This window comes from Cotesia typhae, unplaced genomic scaffold (assembly GCF_013202065.1).
Source record: "Cotesia typhae breed Kobodo isofemale line unplaced genomic scaffold, CoteBio_Ctyphae contig_27, whole genome shotgun sequence".
In the NCBI taxonomy this organism is placed as follows: Eukaryota; Metazoa; Arthropoda; class Insecta; order Hymenoptera; family Braconidae; genus Cotesia; species Cotesia typhae.
Window position 1 is genome coordinate 3,915,011 of NW_027423733.1, and position 17,228 is coordinate 3,932,238.

At 28.6% G+C, this 17,228-nt stretch overlaps 4 protein-coding genes across 4 annotated transcripts; 3 read left to right on the plus strand and 1 right to left on the minus strand.

Moving 5' to 3' along the window:
• Window positions 1-293: 293 nt before the first annotated feature.
• LOC141525736 (uncharacterized) lies at window positions 294-2,691 on the minus strand. The gene is made up of 6 exons (XM_074240332.1): window positions 2,227-2,691; window positions 1,837-2,045; window positions 1,550-1,721; window positions 1,068-1,399; window positions 735-963; window positions 294-520 (listed from the first exon to the last, which is right to left on the minus strand). Exons 1-6 carry the CDS (start codon window positions 2,378-2,380, stop codon window positions 375-377), a joined length of 1,242 nt encoding a protein of 413 aa, XP_074096433.1. The 5' UTR covers window positions 2,381-2,691; the 3' UTR covers window positions 294-374.
• Window positions 2,692-3,451: 760 nt separating this feature from the next.
• LOC141525711 (uncharacterized) lies at window positions 3,452-4,096 on the plus strand. The gene has a single exon (XM_074240276.1). The coding sequence runs from the start codon at window positions 3,452-3,454 to the stop codon at window positions 4,094-4,096; it is 645 nt and encodes a 214-aa protein (XP_074096377.1).
• Window positions 4,097-5,963: 1,867 nt separating this feature from the next.
• Window positions 5,964-8,973, plus strand: LOC141525806 (uncharacterized). Its single transcript, XM_074240442.1, has 2 exons — window positions 5,964-6,116; window positions 6,327-8,973. The coding sequence occupies exons 1-2, from the start codon at window positions 6,027-6,029 to the stop codon at window positions 7,425-7,427; spliced, it is 1,191 nt and encodes a 396-aa protein (XP_074096543.1). The 5' UTR covers window positions 5,964-6,026; the 3' UTR covers window positions 7,428-8,973.
• A 3,078-nt stretch (window positions 8,974-12,051) lies between these two features.
• On the plus strand, window positions 12,052-16,708 carry LOC141525798 (uncharacterized). Its single transcript, XM_074240430.1, is given in 3 exon segments — window positions 12,052-13,526; window positions 13,529-15,713; window positions 16,552-16,708. Coding segments are annotated over 2 exon segments (2,145 nt in total). The 5' UTR covers window positions 12,052-12,106; the 3' UTR covers window positions 14,254-15,713; window positions 16,552-16,708.
• Window positions 16,709-17,228: the final 520 nt, after the last annotated feature.

The following is a 17,228-nucleotide window of genomic DNA, read 5'->3' on the forward strand; positions in this document are numbered from 1 at the left end:
AATTTTTAAAAATAGAGATACTGTGAACAAGTTCTTAACTCTAGTATTACTTAGTCTTAAACTTTTTAAATATAATCATATGCAAATTTATAATAATTATTGCAGTTTAACTTATTTATCTGACAATTTTTAAATTAGCATATTTTTTAATATAATCAGTGGGTACGCACAAGCATATACTTTTTTGGTTTATATATTATCTTAAACATCAATAGTAGCTATATCTTTAATTAATATTTGACATGACTTCTCAATGTCATTTATATACGGTCTGATATATAACACTTATTTAAATTTAAATCATAAAATAATAATAATAAAATAATGATCGAAATAAAATAAAAAAAAAAAGATTTCAGTCTTCAGCCAATTATTTAAGACTTAGCTTTCTTATTAGCAACATGAGCTCTTTTTAACTCTCCAATCTTTTGAGACATTACTGCAGCTAATTCTTCTTCAGTTTGCTCAATTCCTTTTTTACCTTTCCATCCTTTTATCTTAGCTAAAGCCATAGCAAAACCTGTAAATTGAAATAGTACTCAATAGATTGAAAATAAGTAAGAGAAAAAATATGCAGACATTTAAACACTGTTTGTACGTAAAAATATAAATCAAAAGTTAAATTATGTATTAAAAATATTTATAATGATACTTTACACTAAAATACTGTAAGAATATAATTAGAAATTTTTATATATGTATTTCTATAGAAAAAAATGTTTTTTTTTTCTTACCTATAATTTCATTCTTTGCTGCAGTATTGAATGCTCTTACTGGAGTTAGTTTTACTTCTTGCGGATGTGCTCTAGAAGCTTGTCCAGTCAGCGTAGAATCTACGTAACCACTCGGCTTTAAAACTCCGGTGATTAATCTCCGAACGACGTGGGAAGCTTGGGTACATTGTCTACTGCATTCTTTGTACTCTTTTTCTTTACAATAGATTCTATCCATTAGTTTATACATCTGTCATAAAAAAAAATAATTAGAATTTAAAACAGAAAATATCACAATAAAATTATTCCTCAATGTAATATGAGAATAATACAGCATAATATCAAAAAATATACCTTTTCACCAGACCAATCTTTACCGTAAAGATCAGGGTCGTTGTAATCATCTACAATACCCTCTATACCTGCATTATTGGAATCTAAATTTTCGGAAGATTTAGAAACTGAAGGATTATTTTCTTTATCAGTATCATCGACGCGTGACATCTCCGAGTTCACAGTATGACTCTTTTCGGTTTCACTGCCTTCTGATTCAATTAAAGAGACATTTACTGATTTATCAACATCAGAGTCACTTTCTGTGGCAGAATTGTTTTCGTTATCGCTTTTATTATTTTTTCTGGGTTCAACGGTGTGAGGAGTAGGTGCAATCTCATCATACAGTGATCCTGTTGTTATTAAATAGTAAAAAATTATTAATATTTATTTTATACATAATAGAAATGTTAAAAATAATTTTTTTAATTTTCAAGATTGTTTGAAATTATAATGAAAATTGAAAAAAAAAAGTTTCTGATTATATAAATAAAATAGCATACCCGCCGATTTTTTCATATTTCCTTCTAATTCTGCTAATCGTTGCTTCAACTCATCTTTTGTTGGACTAATTTTTTTGCTTTTAGACTTAGCTGTCTTTTTCTTGGCAATGTCTTTTTCAATAAGCAATTGTGTCATTTTGTCACTTTGATTTTTATTGTCATCTTTACGGGTCTATAAAATTTTATAGTTATACTATAGTAATTTGGTAAATTATACATTTCGTTTCATCTAATATTTAATATTTAATAACAATACGTTAATTATTTTAGAAAACACTAAAACATACCTGTTTTGAAACTTGAACTTCTTTAGGTGGCTTCACAAATTCTAAGTTTTCAAAAGAGTTAGAATTATACTTAGCATTTGGTTTTCTAGATCTTTTCGAAGAAATGTGAGATTCACTTGTAGTTTCTGGGGAAGTGCTTGGAGTTCGTGGTCTTTTTTTCATATCCTTTTTTACTTGTTCAAACTTTTGATTTATTTTTTTTATATTATCTAGAAAATTTACATTTAAATATATTAGTTTGTTGAAACTCTGATCAATAGAATTAGATTTTTGTACAGAACACGTCAAGCACATATATATATCGTTTATTAATCTCGTATATATTTACATGGAAACGACGAAATAAACACAGCAATAATGTACTTGTATATAAATTCATTTTTGACATACCTGATTCCATTACTACTTCACCAAATTCTTCGTTTCCATACCATAGGAATTTAACCGTTTCACCTTCTTTTGGCGGGCTATCTTTATTAAAGATAACCTCACTCTCATCAATTTTACAAAAAGAATTATCTCTTGAGCACTTTAGAATAAACATTGTATGGGTTTATTGTTATAAACTTCTTTTTATTATCAGGTTTTTGAAATTTTATCCTAGTCAGTTATTGAATATTTTAAAGCAATATCTTTTTAACGATGAAACTGGATGAAACACAGATGCCGCGAAGCCGGCACGCGCTATTAAAATGGCGACGACTTGGTGATTTGTGTATGAAAGTGTGTGTAGAGTTATAAATATGTGTAATATCGTTCCACTACTAGAGGCGCCATGGCGCTCTGATGATAAATGTGTATATGGGAGAGTGGGGTAATCGCGGACGCGGGGTAATCCCGGACACCACGATTTCAGTACCTTAGGAAAAAAAAAATTGTTTTTTTTTGTCATGGAATTGTAGGTGAATGTATACGCAGTGTCAGACAATAAGTCAACTGCGCAGGTTCTACATTTTATTCAAGGTAAATATTATTTAATATTTTCATCGTTTTGCATGTAATATTTGTTATGTATATATTCGTTAAATTCTCGCTACACTTAAATGATATAATTACAAGTTATTTGCGATGTGTTAAGTAGAATTTAAGAAAAATTTTTCATCACAAATACTCATTTTTATTTATTTCTAACCTCAAAAAAATTAACTTTTGATTTTTTAACCTTGTGGGGTAATGGCGGACGAATTGAGTGGGGTAATCTCGGACGTTCGCCATTGCCCCACATCGATAATCATTCTGTACAATTTTTAATTTAATTTCGCTTTTTTCAGATGGCTCGAAATATATAAAAAGAAATTTGAAAAAAATATGATTTAAGCAATTTGGAACGTGCAATAAGAGATGTAAAAAGTAAAAATTGACTATAGGAAAAGCAGCTAAAAGTTATTCTGTACCAAAGTCAACTATACATGATCATTTAAAAAAAGAAGTTTTAGTTCAGCCAAAAAGTGGAAAAAAATCTGTATTTTCTGAAGCTCAAGAAAAAGAATTGGCTGAGCATATTATCAAATGCAATAAACTATTTTATGGATTGACTATTGAAGCTGTACGGAAAACTGCTTATCAGTTTGCAGAGAAAAATAAATTAAATCACAAATTTAATAAGAACTCTCAAATGGCAGGTAAAGACTGGTATTATGGATTTATCAAAAGACACCCTGAAATTTCATTGAGAAAACCAGAAGCTACTTCCTTAAATAGAATAACTGCTTTTAATCCAGATGAACTATCAATATTTTTTGATAATTTAGAAAGTTTGATAGACTGCCATCATTTCAACGCTGATAGTATTTACAACGTTGATGAAATGGGTATCACAAATGTTCAAAGAAATTCTAAAATATTAGCTCTTAAAGGTGAAAAACAAGTGGGTAAGGCTACAAGTGGAGAAAGAGGAGCTACTACAACCGTTGTATGCTCATTTAGTGCTTCGGGAAAATACATTCCTCCATACTTTATTTTTAAAAGGAAGCGGATGAATGCTAATTTATTGCGAGGAGGAGACAGTAATATGGTTGCAGCAGTTAGTGACTCTGGTTGGATCAACGAAAATTTATTTGTTGAGTGGCTACACCATTTTATTTCACATGCTAAACCAACGTCTGACAAACCTATACTATTGATTTTAGACAATCATGAAAGTCACATCAGTCTTGAATCTTTTTTATTATGTCGTCAGCATGGAATAAATTTGCTTTCACTTCCGCCACATACTTCCCATCGCCTGCAACCATTAGATTTGACATTTTTGGTCCACTAAAAAGAGCATATTATCGACAGTGTGATTTATATATGGCTGAACATGTAGGAAAAAGAATTACACAATACGAAGTTGTTGAATTGTTCACCAGAGCATATAATAATGTCACTAATATAGAAAAAGCGGTTAATGGATTTAAAGCAGCAGGTATACATCCAATTAACCGTGAAAAATTCGAAGATCTTTTTAAAATTTCAACATCTGTAGAACCTGAGTCTATACCTTCTGAAAACTTATCAGAAATTGCACAAACTAAAAGCTTAACTCCAAATTTGCCTGACGAACAGTTATGGTTGAATCAATCGACAGATTCAATCAATTCATCAGTGCCCCTTACTGACATTGTTACCCTGCCTACCTTACCAAAGAAAAGCACGAACCGAAGAGTTAGAAAAAAACATTCAGTTATTCTAACTAGTTCTCCAATGAAAGAAATTTTAGAGGAAAAGAATCAGAAAAGAATGACTAAAAAGCAGGTAGAAGACATTAAAAATACAAAAATTAAGACTGGTACATTAACTGAAAAAAGTGTGAAGAACTTAGTCAATTTGCCTGGTGAAGAGCAGGTCGAAAAACCAAAAAAGAGCACGAAATCAAAGAAAGACACGAAACCAAAAAAAGACAGGAAACCAACAAAACAAAGCAAAGAAAATAAACAAAGTCAAAATGAGTGTTTTTGTATTTTTTGTGCGGGAAAATATGAAGAACCACCCACTGAAGAATGGATAATGTGCTATGGATGCAATTTATGGGCACATGAAGAATGCAGTGATGGTCAAAGCACAAGCAAAGGGTTCCTCTGTGATTTATGTAGAGATTAATTCAAATTTATTCTCTATTTATTATTTATTTTTTACTTAAGATGATTTTATTTAAAAATTTTAATTTTCTAAGTTATAAAAAAGTTGAAACCATTTATTTATGTCAAATTATTCTACTTGTTACTATTTAATATGAACTGTCCGTGATTACCCCACCACTGTCCGGGATTACCCCACAGATTTGAAAGGATCAAGAAAATGACACTTTTCTTTTTTTGACAAAAAAATTACTTAATTTTCAAATTTAATGAAATATAATGATTAAAATTAATAGTTAAAACCTTTATCTTTGTTCTTACTCAATAAATTAACAGAATTTTTATTTAGTATTTTTAATATTTACTTTTTTCCTTAGGTGTCCGTAATTACCCCACTCTCCCCTACTCACATCCACACATTTCACTACACGTATGTTGTGTACGTTTACACTTACCCGGGTTATATGTGCTCATAAACATTTTATATAAGTAATTAATTTTATACAGGTAATTAATTAACTGCCTATAATACTAAAGTTAGCCGATGTTTCTAATTTTTTTATTTTTTTTTTATTTAGTAAATTGGAACAAAAAAATATTTTTTAAAAGTTGCATTTAAAATTTTTCAAGTTTTTTACAAATGGATTTTTTTTCTTATTATTTTTTTTAATAATTTTTCCAATAAAAAAAATTATAAAAATTTTTAGATGCCGGCTAACTTGATTTTCATTAACTGCCTTATTTATTGATTGGATGATAATAAAAATCTTGCCTGTTTTTATAAATTCATCAGTATGTGTGTATATTATATTTATATTATTTTGGTTATAGGTTAATCTAGTAAAATTTTGCTCAAAGCCTTAAAGATTTATTAAACGTTAGTTTTAAATAATGACTATATTAGATGGCTTTTTTACAGTCCAATCACTTCTAATTATGTTATTAAGTTACAAAAAAAATATTTTTCAACAAATTAATAACCTTTCAGTTATAATATACTAATAATTATTAGTAATAAAATATTTGCTGAGTGATTTTTTCTGCTTTTTTTTTCTAGACACAAAACGGGTGGAAAATTGTTTACTCAATTCTTATTATTTATTTCAATAAACTCCATTCAACGGTAATAATATGGTTTCTGATGAAGATAAAAATTCTCCTCAATCATCACCAATTCCTAAGAAGAAGTATAAGCAATACACATCAGATTCGACAGTTCTGGTAAATATTTTATAAATAATTTTTAATGTTGATTACAAGTAAATTATGAAAAAGAATTCATCCAAAAAATTTCACTTGTACTAATGGAGACTTTCTTCATGTCTAATATTTCAAATAATTTCAAGTATTATAATTTTTTTATTAACATAATTTTACAAATTGTACAAGTGTAGATAATTCGATGTTCACTCTATTTTATTTTATTTTTAGATTCCATTGAGGACACTTAATCGATGGCGGGCCAATGGTTTTATCTCGGATGATGAGAATACAAGTGAAATGCAACGTGGAGCATCATGTATTCTCGAAGAGAATCGTGTTACAAATAATAATAGCGCAATGGATGATTCAAATATTTTACTTAGCGATGTATCAGATATTGATAGTGTTTCAAGTATGAGCACCAATGAAGACGAAGATAAAAATGAGGATTTAGATAAAGATCATTGCAGTGAAAGTCGGGAATCAGATAGCGACTACCATGATGAAGTTATGAATAATAATGGTGAATACGAGGATGATGATGATGATGTCGAATTTAATTATAATATTTTGAACGAAAGAGAAGAAATAATAAATGCCGATAGAGTTGAAAGAAATATGCTGTTGCCTAACAATACACTGGCCGTAGATGAATTTGTATTAGATTTACTAAATTTACACATTAAGCATAACATTACTAAATCTGCATTAAAAGATGTATTAAAAATTCAGCTCAAACATTTGCCAGATGATAATGAAATGCCAAGATCACTATTTAAACCCTTTCAATATGCAAAAGATATTGCTCCTCCTTGTAAAGTTATTAGAAATTATTATTGTAAAAAATGTTTATTCAAAGTTGAGGTTGCAATTTTAGGCAAAAAGGAAGTTAAAAAATGTTCTCTGTGCAAGACAGATCAATCTTCAGATATTGGATTTTTCCATGAATTTGAAGTTTCAGATCAAATAAGATTTCTTTTTGAACAAAATAATCTAGCTGACAAATTGAAACGTACTCGAGCACCTACTGGAAATATTTCAGACATAACTGATGGGACGGAATATATTAGAGTAAATACGAGGGATAATAAAGGTCCATATGATTTGACACTCATACTAAACACTGATGGTTTATCTCTCGTCAAGAGCGCAAAAAGCCACTGTTGGCCACTTATGTTTACAATTGCCGAGTTACCTGAAAATATAAGAGACAAATTCATAATCGTAATAGGATTGTGGTATGATGACAAATGTAAACCATCAATGAATCTTTTTCTCAAGCCGATTTTTTATAAACTCAAACAATGCTTTGTTGACGGTATTGACTGAATTAATCCAAGAACTGGACAAGTGACAAATTCAAAAATTGTAACTCCGTTAATTATAGCGGATACACCAGCAAGAGCCCAAATACAAAATATTATGTCTTTTAATGGCCGTTACGGGTGCAATATTTGCGAAATTCGGACGGTGAAAAGTAAACGCATTGCTGGCACGAAAACTTCACGTATTTTTCCATACAAAATTGATTGTAAATTAAGAATTGGAAAGAGAATGGAAGCTCAAGCGAAAATACTATTAAAAAAAAATGATACAACTCAAATTCGTGGGGTAAAAGGATATTCTGCTGTATCTTGTCTTCCTCTAATTGATCTTGGAACATGCGTTCTACCCGAATTCATGCATTCAGTCTTACTTGGTGTCGTTAAACAAATAATTGGTCTTTGGTTTGGAAAAAAAGCGCTTTGGAGTTTAAAAGATAAAAGTGATGAAATTGACGCTTTTATGCTAAAGATACGACCACCGCAATCATTTTCAAGATTACCCAGAAAATTATCAGAGTATAATCTATTCAAAGCATCTGAATTTTATAATTTTTTGTTATTTTACTCCATTCCATTGCTTATTTCCTATTTGCCAGCGAAATATTTTCAACATTGGTTATTGTTGGTAAAGGCAATTTTCAATTTAACTAAGTCTACAATAACACAAGCTGATCTCGTAGAAGCGGATAACTTACTGAAAACGTATCAGAAGTTGAAAAGTTGTATGGTGATCGACAATTAAGTTACAATGTACATCAGCTTCTTCATTTAGTACTATGTGTAAAAAGATGGGGACCTTTACAGGGGACTTCGGCATTTCCATTTGAAAATTATAATGGTTACATAGCGAAATGTGTGCGTGGTAGCAAACATTTCGGCCAAGAAATTGTAAACAATTTGCAAATATTACAAGGTGCTAAACTTATTGAGAACCGCATTGAAGAACAGTTAGGAAATAATACTATCGATAAATCAAGAACAGATTATGATTTTTTAGGAAAGATAATTACAAATGTGACATTAAATGCCATTGAGCTCGATTTATTGATATCTAACGATATTGATTTAGAAGATGTATCTATCTACGCACGTGTTAAAATAAATAATGAGATCTATACATCAGAGATTTATAAAATGACGAAAACTAATAGTCACACTGTACAGATAGATCTTGGTGAATCTGCTATCAATGGATTAATTAGGTACATTTTTAAATTTCAAGAGAATTTATATTTCATCGTAAATCGGTTCACTGTTGAACATACCAAAGTCTTCAATCATTTAAAAACCAAAAGTATTATTGAACACGTTATTCCTATAAAAGAAAATAATGATACAGTGCTGATCAAGTATTCTGATGTTAAAAAAGTGACACAGCTTATAAGAGTCGAAAATTGTGTATGCAAAAAACCAAATACTTTGAAAACTGTGTGGTAAAAATGACATTAACAAAGTATACTTTATTAAAATACTAATAAATATATCATGTAAAATTTAGGAAATATTACACATAAATTATAATAAATGTATTACTGCGATATATGTAAGCAAAATGTATTATTAATTCAGTATTGATTTATAAATAATAATAATGGCAAAATAAAATAAAATATAATTTAGCTCTTCATCTGTAATAATTAATAAAAAAATTCAGATACTTATATTTATGTTAAAATCACTAAAGAACATAAAATCAACAATTATTAATAAAATTATAATTTACATTTGATTATATATAATTATGTATACATAGCTTTACGTTTAATTATATATATATATATATATATATATATATATATATATATATATATATATATATATATATATATATAGTCCTATATAAATTAGATCTGATTAGATATAATCATTTATAGATTTATATATAATCATACATGGACCTAGATAACTCTGGTCTGATCAAATTTAATTATACATATAGATTTATATATAATCATATATAGCTCTAGATAATTCAGGTCTAATCAGATCTAATTATATATAGATTTATATACATATAATCATATATAGCCCTAGATAACTCAGGTCTAATCAGATCTAATTATATATAGATTTATATATAATCATATATAGCCCTAGATAACTCAGGTCTAATCAGATCTAATTATATATACATTTATATATAATCATGTATGGACCTAGATAACTCAGGTCTAATCAGATCTAATTATATATAGACTTATATATAATCATATATAGACCTATATAAGTCAGATCTAATCAGATCTAATCATATATAGACTTATATAAAACATACCTATAATACATTAGTCCATATATGATTATATATATTTTATATAAAAATTTATATATAATAATATATAATTATATATATTTAATATATAATCATATATAAATATATATGGTTAGGCAAATTCATTTTTTCCCGGGGTGATAGTTTCCTTATAACAGGAGCAAAATCCTTAATTTTAAAATTGGAAGATTTGGAAAATTTTAATTTATTTTCGTCCCTATTACCGAAAAATTTAAGTAATTCGTATTCCACAAGTTTTATTAAATACATGGGTCATATTATTTCTAATGGTGCAATCATCATGATTCCATCTGAGGAAGGACCATTATTTTATAATATTAAATTAATTTTGCTTCATTCAAATTACACATTTATTTTAATTGTCAATAACATTGAAGAATATTATTTTAACGACCATTATCAGTCTTATGAATTTGAAAAATCAAGTCAAAAATATATGGTATTGTCTGTTATATTCAGAATTAATTAAAAGTTTTTCATTAACTAGAATTGTTACTGCTGCTAACGGTAAGCATTATATACCAAAGCGTTGGATATAAAATTTTATTTCTTTTTAATTTTAATTATAATATTCTAATTGTAATAAAAAAATAACTTGTATAAATACTTTGTAAGTTCATTAGTTGAAAATAAAAACTGTTGTCAACAAACTTGTATTAACGATTCGAAAAAATATTTTTAACTTTTTAGTTAATATTTCTTACTTTTTAATAGATTACTTATTAACAATTAATCATTTGCATTAATAGATAATAAATATATAACCTTTAACAAACTATTTATTAAGAGTTGACATAAATAGCATTATAAAATTATTTATTAAATTTAATAAATACTAATTGATAGTCAATATATACTAATAAAGTATTTTAGGTAATAAATCCCTTATCAAAAATTAATAAATCTTATTAACAGTTAACAATCCTATTAATATATATATATATATATATATATATATATATATATATATATATATATATATATATATATATATATTTCGATTACTTTGATTTATTTATTCATTCATAACCCTATTTACTAAATAATTACTCAAGAAAATATCATAATTTGAGCTATGTAACATTGTAATCCCACCTATTTACATAGTTCTCTTAACAACGCAACATGGTAATCATTACTGTGTTACCATGGTCAACGCTTCCATTCAGAATGGGGGAAATTACTCTGTCAAGTGACTTTCGTCGCACGAAAACATCGTTTCAATGGTAACATGGTAATGGTTACCATTTTACATTGGGAATATAACCATTTTTTTCTCTCTGTGCGCGGTACAAAATAATATTGAAAATAATAATATTATTAATCATAATTATTATCATTCTACCGTCAATAACCCGACTAGAAATTTCAGTGAGGCATGCCGAAGAATCAATTCGGGGCAAGTTTGGCTTGCCTCACTTAGGCCTGCCTAGGTTGCACCTCATTAAAACCACGTTAGGCAGAACGAAAATTGGCATGCCGAAGATATTCCAAATTTGGTTAAGATCCTGAAACTGTGTGGCATTGCCAAAGTCCGGCATACTATGGAAATGCCGAACTGGTTTCAAGTAACGATAACTTGAGTTGTGCCAAAATTTGGCTTGCCAAACTTGGACGTAATCAGGAAATTCTACGGCATTGCCTAAGTCTGGCATACCATAAAATTTCCAAACTTATTTGAAGCAATGATAACCAAATGCTTGCCAAAGTTCGGCTTGCCAAACTTGGACGTAACTAGGAAAGTCTATGGCATTGCCTAAGTCTGGCATACCATGAAATTTCCAAACTGATTTGAAGCAACGATGACCAAATGCTTGCCGAAGTTCGGCTTGCCATAATTGAACGTAACTAGGAAAGTTTAATGGATTCTTTAAGTCTGATATATCATAGGGATACCAAACTGGTTTCAAGTGACGATAACCTGAGTTTTGCCTAAGTTTGGCTTGCTAAACTTAGACGTAACCAGGAAAGTATACGGCATTGCTTAAGTCGGGCATACCATGGAAATGCCAGATTGGTTTTAAGTACTGATAACTAAAGGCTTGCCGAAATTGGGCTTGTCAGAATTGGGCGTAACATTAGTGTTTTCTCGCCTTAGCTTCTTGAGGTGGGATTATTTGTCCTCGAGTCATTTTAGCTCAGTTTTGTTGTAGCGCTGTCAGTATGTGCATCGTGTATTATTCTTAAACTAATATCAATATTATAGCGAATGGATTGAATTTTTTATATGTGTTAAAATTTTTTCTAATTATTGAGTTTTCTTATGTTTTTATGAACATTCATATTGTATCAGTTAATATTACTATTAGAAAATTTTTCTTCAATAAACTACTTAGTGGATAATTATTTGTGTTCATCTCATGGCGATTTAAGTTATTTATAACGATAAAATGTTTATCGTAAATAATAAGTCTTTTCGAAAGCGTGAGCTTAATCGCTTAAGAGTCGCAAAATTTCGTAAAGCGCGACATCAGCTATCTTATTTAGAACAATCTGTTTCACTCGATAGTGCAAGCAATGAAAATGTAAATTTAAGTGATAGTGAGATGCCTCGTAATTTATTACCAATGGATAATACTGATCGTGTTACCGGTCAAAATCCTGTTTGTGAACAAATGAATGAAGAAGTGTTCAATGAAGAATCAGTGATGGATATTTCAGTGTCAGATAATTTAGAACAAAATAATGAAAGTAGTTTTGAACATAGTGTTGATGAACAATTTAGAAATATAACGGTGACCTCAGACTCTGATAGCGATAATGAAATAAATAATGCGATGGACAATTTAAATGTTATTGACAAAATTCGGCAATGGGCATTGATTAATCCTCTTCTTCCCCATACTCGATTAGAACAACTGATGGATATATTGAGAGAACAATATCCAGACTTACCTAAAAGTGCCAAGACATTTTTAGGCACTAATAGTTCCACATATAAAATTGAAAATTTTGGCAATGACGAAGAGTTCGTTTATTTTGGAATTAAAACTAATTTAGAAAAATGTATAAATATTAAATTACATGAGACCAATGATATCGAATTATTAATTAATGTTGATGGTGTGCCATTGTTTAAGTCAAGCAGAAAACAATTATGGCCAATTTTATGTCAAGTTTTTAGCCATTACAATCATTACAAACCATTTCCTGTAGCTATTTATTGTGGTAACAGTAAACCTAGTGACGTCCATTGCTTTTTAGCAAAATTTATTGAAGAAATAAATGAATTACAAAATACTGGAGTTATGATTAATAATCGTTTATTTAATGTATCCATCAAAGGATTTGTATGTGATAGGCCTGCTCGATCACTGCTAAAAAGTATGAAAAATCACGGAGGATATTATGCTTGTGAACGATGCACAGTCAAAGGTCAACGGTATAAAAAACGGACTATTTATCCTCTAACAACTAATTGCACACTGAGAACTGATGAATCATTTAGGAATCAATCTAATTCAGAACACCATACTGGAATGTCACCATTGCTTCTTATTGAACCTAAAATAGATCTAGTGAATCAATTTGTACTTGATCCAATGCACTTATTATTTTTAGGGGTTATGAAAAAATTACTAGAGTGTTGGATAGATGGTACAATTAATAAAAAATTAAAAATAAGTAACACTGATAAAACTCGGTTGTCTAGCCTATTAACAAAAATTAAAGTCCCTGCAGAGTTTCAAAGAAGCACTCGCTCATTGACTGATTTTAACAAATTCAAATCAACGGAGTTCCAATTTTTGCTATTATATGCAGGACCTATTGTATTTAAAAAAATTCTTGCTGAAACAGTCTATAAGCATTTTTACTTTTGCACGTCGGCTGCAGAATATTATGTTCCAGTGAAATTGCTGTTCAAAAAACAGAACATGCAAAAATGTTTTTAACATCATTTGTCCGTATTGCACCCTTAATATACACTTTGCAATTTCTTGTTGGAAATATTCACAGTGTTTATCACCTTGCTGATGACGTAGCATATATGCAGTGTTGCTTGTCTGGGATGTCAAGTTACTCGTTTGAAAATTTATTAGGCAAAATTAAAAAACTGTTGAGAAGTGGCAATAAACCCCTTGCTCAATTATGCTGTCGATTTAATGAAATTTCAACGAGTATGTGTCCTAAACCTAAATTATCAGAAACAATCGAAATAGTTAAGGAATTTAAAGACGATGACATTGATGAAGTTATTATAAAACGGATAAAATTTAAAAATGTTTTATTGACTACTAAAGCCCCGAATAACACTGTTCTATTAGAAAATAATGAAATTTTCGAAATCCATAAAATTTTCCGATTTTCCATGGATAATAGCATTTTAACAAAGATTAGTGGGAAAATATTGAAGAAAAAAAAACCATTATTCACTTATCCATGTAACTCAGAACACTTAGAAATGTGGAAAGTGAGTGCGAAAAGTAAGATAATGGCCACATATAAAGTTACTCAAATTGCTAAAAAAATGCTGTGCATTGATTTGAGTAGTGACGGCAATGAAAAACTATATGTAATGCCATTACTACATATGTAAATACGTTTTTTGGTGAGACTGTACAGATGTGAAGGAGTTTTTGGTGATAGTGTAGATTATATTGGTAAATATTTTGTTTAAAATAATCAGAATGAACAAATGACAATTTAACTTGATTTTTAAAAATTTAGTTTGTTATAAACATTTGATATTCATAATACTAAAGTAACATCATTAAAAATAATAAAAATAAAATTTGTGCAGATTCTTTTTTTAGATAAATATGAAAATTAAAATTAACTATTTAATTTGTTTTTAAAATACCCGCACGAGTAAGTGCAAATAGCTACCCGCAGAAATTAACACTTATAATTTTATTGCATTATTTATTTCGAAAACTAAATATAAAAAATTAATTGTGTGCATTGTTGATGAAACTGAAGTTATAACTATGAAACGAAGTTTGACAAACTATTGATGTACCTGACTTGCATGAACCCACGGTTACCGAAGATTTGCCGAAGTTCGGTTTGCCGAATTTGGGCGTAGCTTGGAAAAACTATGGCAATGCCGAACTTTGGCTTGCCTATAGTGGAATCAATGAGGCGTGAATTAGGCTTGCCAAAGTTCGGAAATGTATTGTTATATATTTTGAAAACAAAGAAGTAAATGAGTGATGAGGGCGGTATACTTAAGAGTGAAACATATACATCCATACATCAACATCAACAGCGTCTGTATTTTATTTGATTTTTTTTCGAAGGACTATTTTACGACGATGTGTACGACTGAGAGAGATCACATATTCTACATGCATTGGAGTTTAACGGATTGTATCTGAGCCTAGTTGGAAAAAAATTGTTCATACAATAAATAGATGTGATATTTTATGATAGTTAATTTTTTATATAATATATATCTAAGCAGTTCAACATAGTGAGCCGACATTTGTGAAATCGCGCGGGAAAGACACAGCTTGCCGGAATTATTGAGTCAAACATTGACTTGAAACTTGACACCAATACAATCGATATTTCTGGTGGTAGAAGAACAAATGAATATTTGAGGTTAATATACATATAGAGCTCATTAGATTGACAGAGTAGGAGAAAAGCATACAGTGTATCCGAATTTCTTACAAGTGTCATTGTATCTGAACAAGTTGTCAGGAGTAGTTCGCGAGTTTTTGTGTTATTAAACAAAGGATTGCAATTACACAAAATATTCAACAGGAATATCGGCATTTTTTTTATTTAATAAAATGGGCGATAATTTAGAATGGAAATACCGGTTGGTAGTTTTTCTAGGAGATAAAACAAAGTCGCAAAAACAAGTGATTGATATAGTGCCAAGTGAGTGGATTTATGCGGATAATGCTTATGAGGAGTTGAGGTGTAAATTTATGCCAGAAAAAACGTATAATGATAAAAATCTGAAACTACTTAATGAAATGGTAAAAAAATGTGTTGAACCCTGCAGTGATTGGCCGTCTTACTCGGTAGAAATTCGTGGACGAGCACGTAAGTTAAATTTTTTAAATAATACTGAAATTAGCAAATGACAATAAAGTTAGCCGTTAACTAAAAATTTTTTTGTTGAAAATATTACAAAAAAATTATTTTTTTAAATTTCGTTTGTAAAAATTTTAAAAAATGTAAGTGCAATAAAAAAAAAAATATATTTTTTAGTTCTAATTTAATAAATAAAGTAAAAATAATACTAAAGTTAGCTGAAGTTTTTAATTTTTTTGTTTTTTTTCAATAATTAAATTAGAACAGAAAATTATTTTTTTAAAATTGCATTTACAGTTTTTCAATTTTTTACAAATGAAATTTTTTTGTAATAATTTTTTGAATAAAAAAAAATTCTAAATAATTTCTAAATTTCTTCTAATAAATATACTATTAGATATTCTTTTAAATATATTATAAATAATTTTCTAAGCTAGCAGACATGTTCTTTGTGTTTTTTTTTTTTTTTTTTTTTTTTTATAATTATTATTAAATATAGTTTATCATTTTTAATATTAAATAGTACTATAATGTTTATAGAAAAATATAATCACTACTAATGGCTACACAGAATTCATTACAGTTTTACAATTTTTTTCAAAAATGAATGTAAAAATAATTTCATTTCGAAATTTTAAAGATTTGTACGAGTAATTTTTATTAATAATTTGTATTACATTTTTTTGTAAATACGAAAAAAAATTAATAAATATGAGGATGTCTGCTAATTTCTAAATCAAATTTTTTCACTACTTTTTATTTGAGCATTTGTCTAATGAGGCAAGAGGGCACGAGTCAATGCATACTATGCGCTATATTAACAACTAACTAATCGACTGTTTTATAGGTTCATATGAAGAAGCTGAAAAACTTATGGATAAGTTACAGTACCAGCCGTATGCGTATTCTACTGATAACGAAGCCAGTGCTAAAAATAAAGCAAAAAATGATAATGAATATTTTAAATCTAAAAATTTATCACCTAACAATGCTAAAAATTTGCTCAATGATGCGACTTTAGATTTAACTGCTGATCTTCAATTAACTTCTGGTAAATATAAATTTTTTTTAAACTTATAGTTAACGTATTTTTAAATTTATTGCAAAATTTTTTAATTAAATTACGTTAATCTGTAAATTTTCATCGTTTAGATCCTAAAAAGTACTGTCTCATACTGGAAAAAGCAGCGGAAAAAAAGTAAAGGACCCTAAAAATAGAACAAAAACTGCTCGTGAGTAATTTATTTATTATAATCTTAAAACTTGCGGAAGTGAATGATAAAATGAGAATAATAACATTAATATTAATATTAATTAATTAGTATCGTTTTATAACTGACATATTTAAATACTAAATTTTTAAATATAATTTATAGAAACACGCGGAAAGAAACGTAAAGCATCATCGTCGGAGGATTCATCGGGAGATCACTCGATAGAAAAATCAAGTTCTGAGGAAGACGATCACGCGAAGCGTAAACATGTTACTACTAAGTTAAACAAAAAAGATAGTACTAATGTCAT

What these genes read in the sequence shown, in the direction of transcription:
- LOC141525806 (XM_074240442.1), top strand. Translation starts at nt 6,027, where the DNA reads ATGGTTTCTGATGAAGATAAAAATTCTCCTCAATCATCACCAATTCCT. An exon ending in CATCAGATTCGACAGTTCTG is followed by an intron (nt 6,117 to 6,326) that starts GTAAATATTTTA and finishes TTTTATTTTTAG; the next exon opens with ATTCCATTGAGGACACTTAA.
- LOC141525736 (XM_074240332.1), bottom strand. Translation starts at nt 2,380, where the DNA reads ATGTTTATTCTAAAGTGCTCAAGAGATAATTCTTTTTGTAAAATTGAT. An exon ending in AAATATGAAAAAATCGGCGG is followed by an intron (nt 1,400 to 1,549) that starts GTATGCTATTTT and finishes TAATAACAACAG; the next exon opens with GATCACTGTATGATGAGATT. An exon ending in AAGATTGGTCTGGTGAAAAG is followed by an intron (nt 964 to 1,067) that starts GTATATTTTTTG and finishes TTTTTATGACAG; the next exon opens with ATGTATAAACTAATGGATAG.
- LOC141525711 (XM_074240276.1), top strand. Translation starts at nt 3,452, where the DNA reads ATGGCAGGTAAAGACTGGTATTATGGATTTATCAAAAGACACCCTGAA.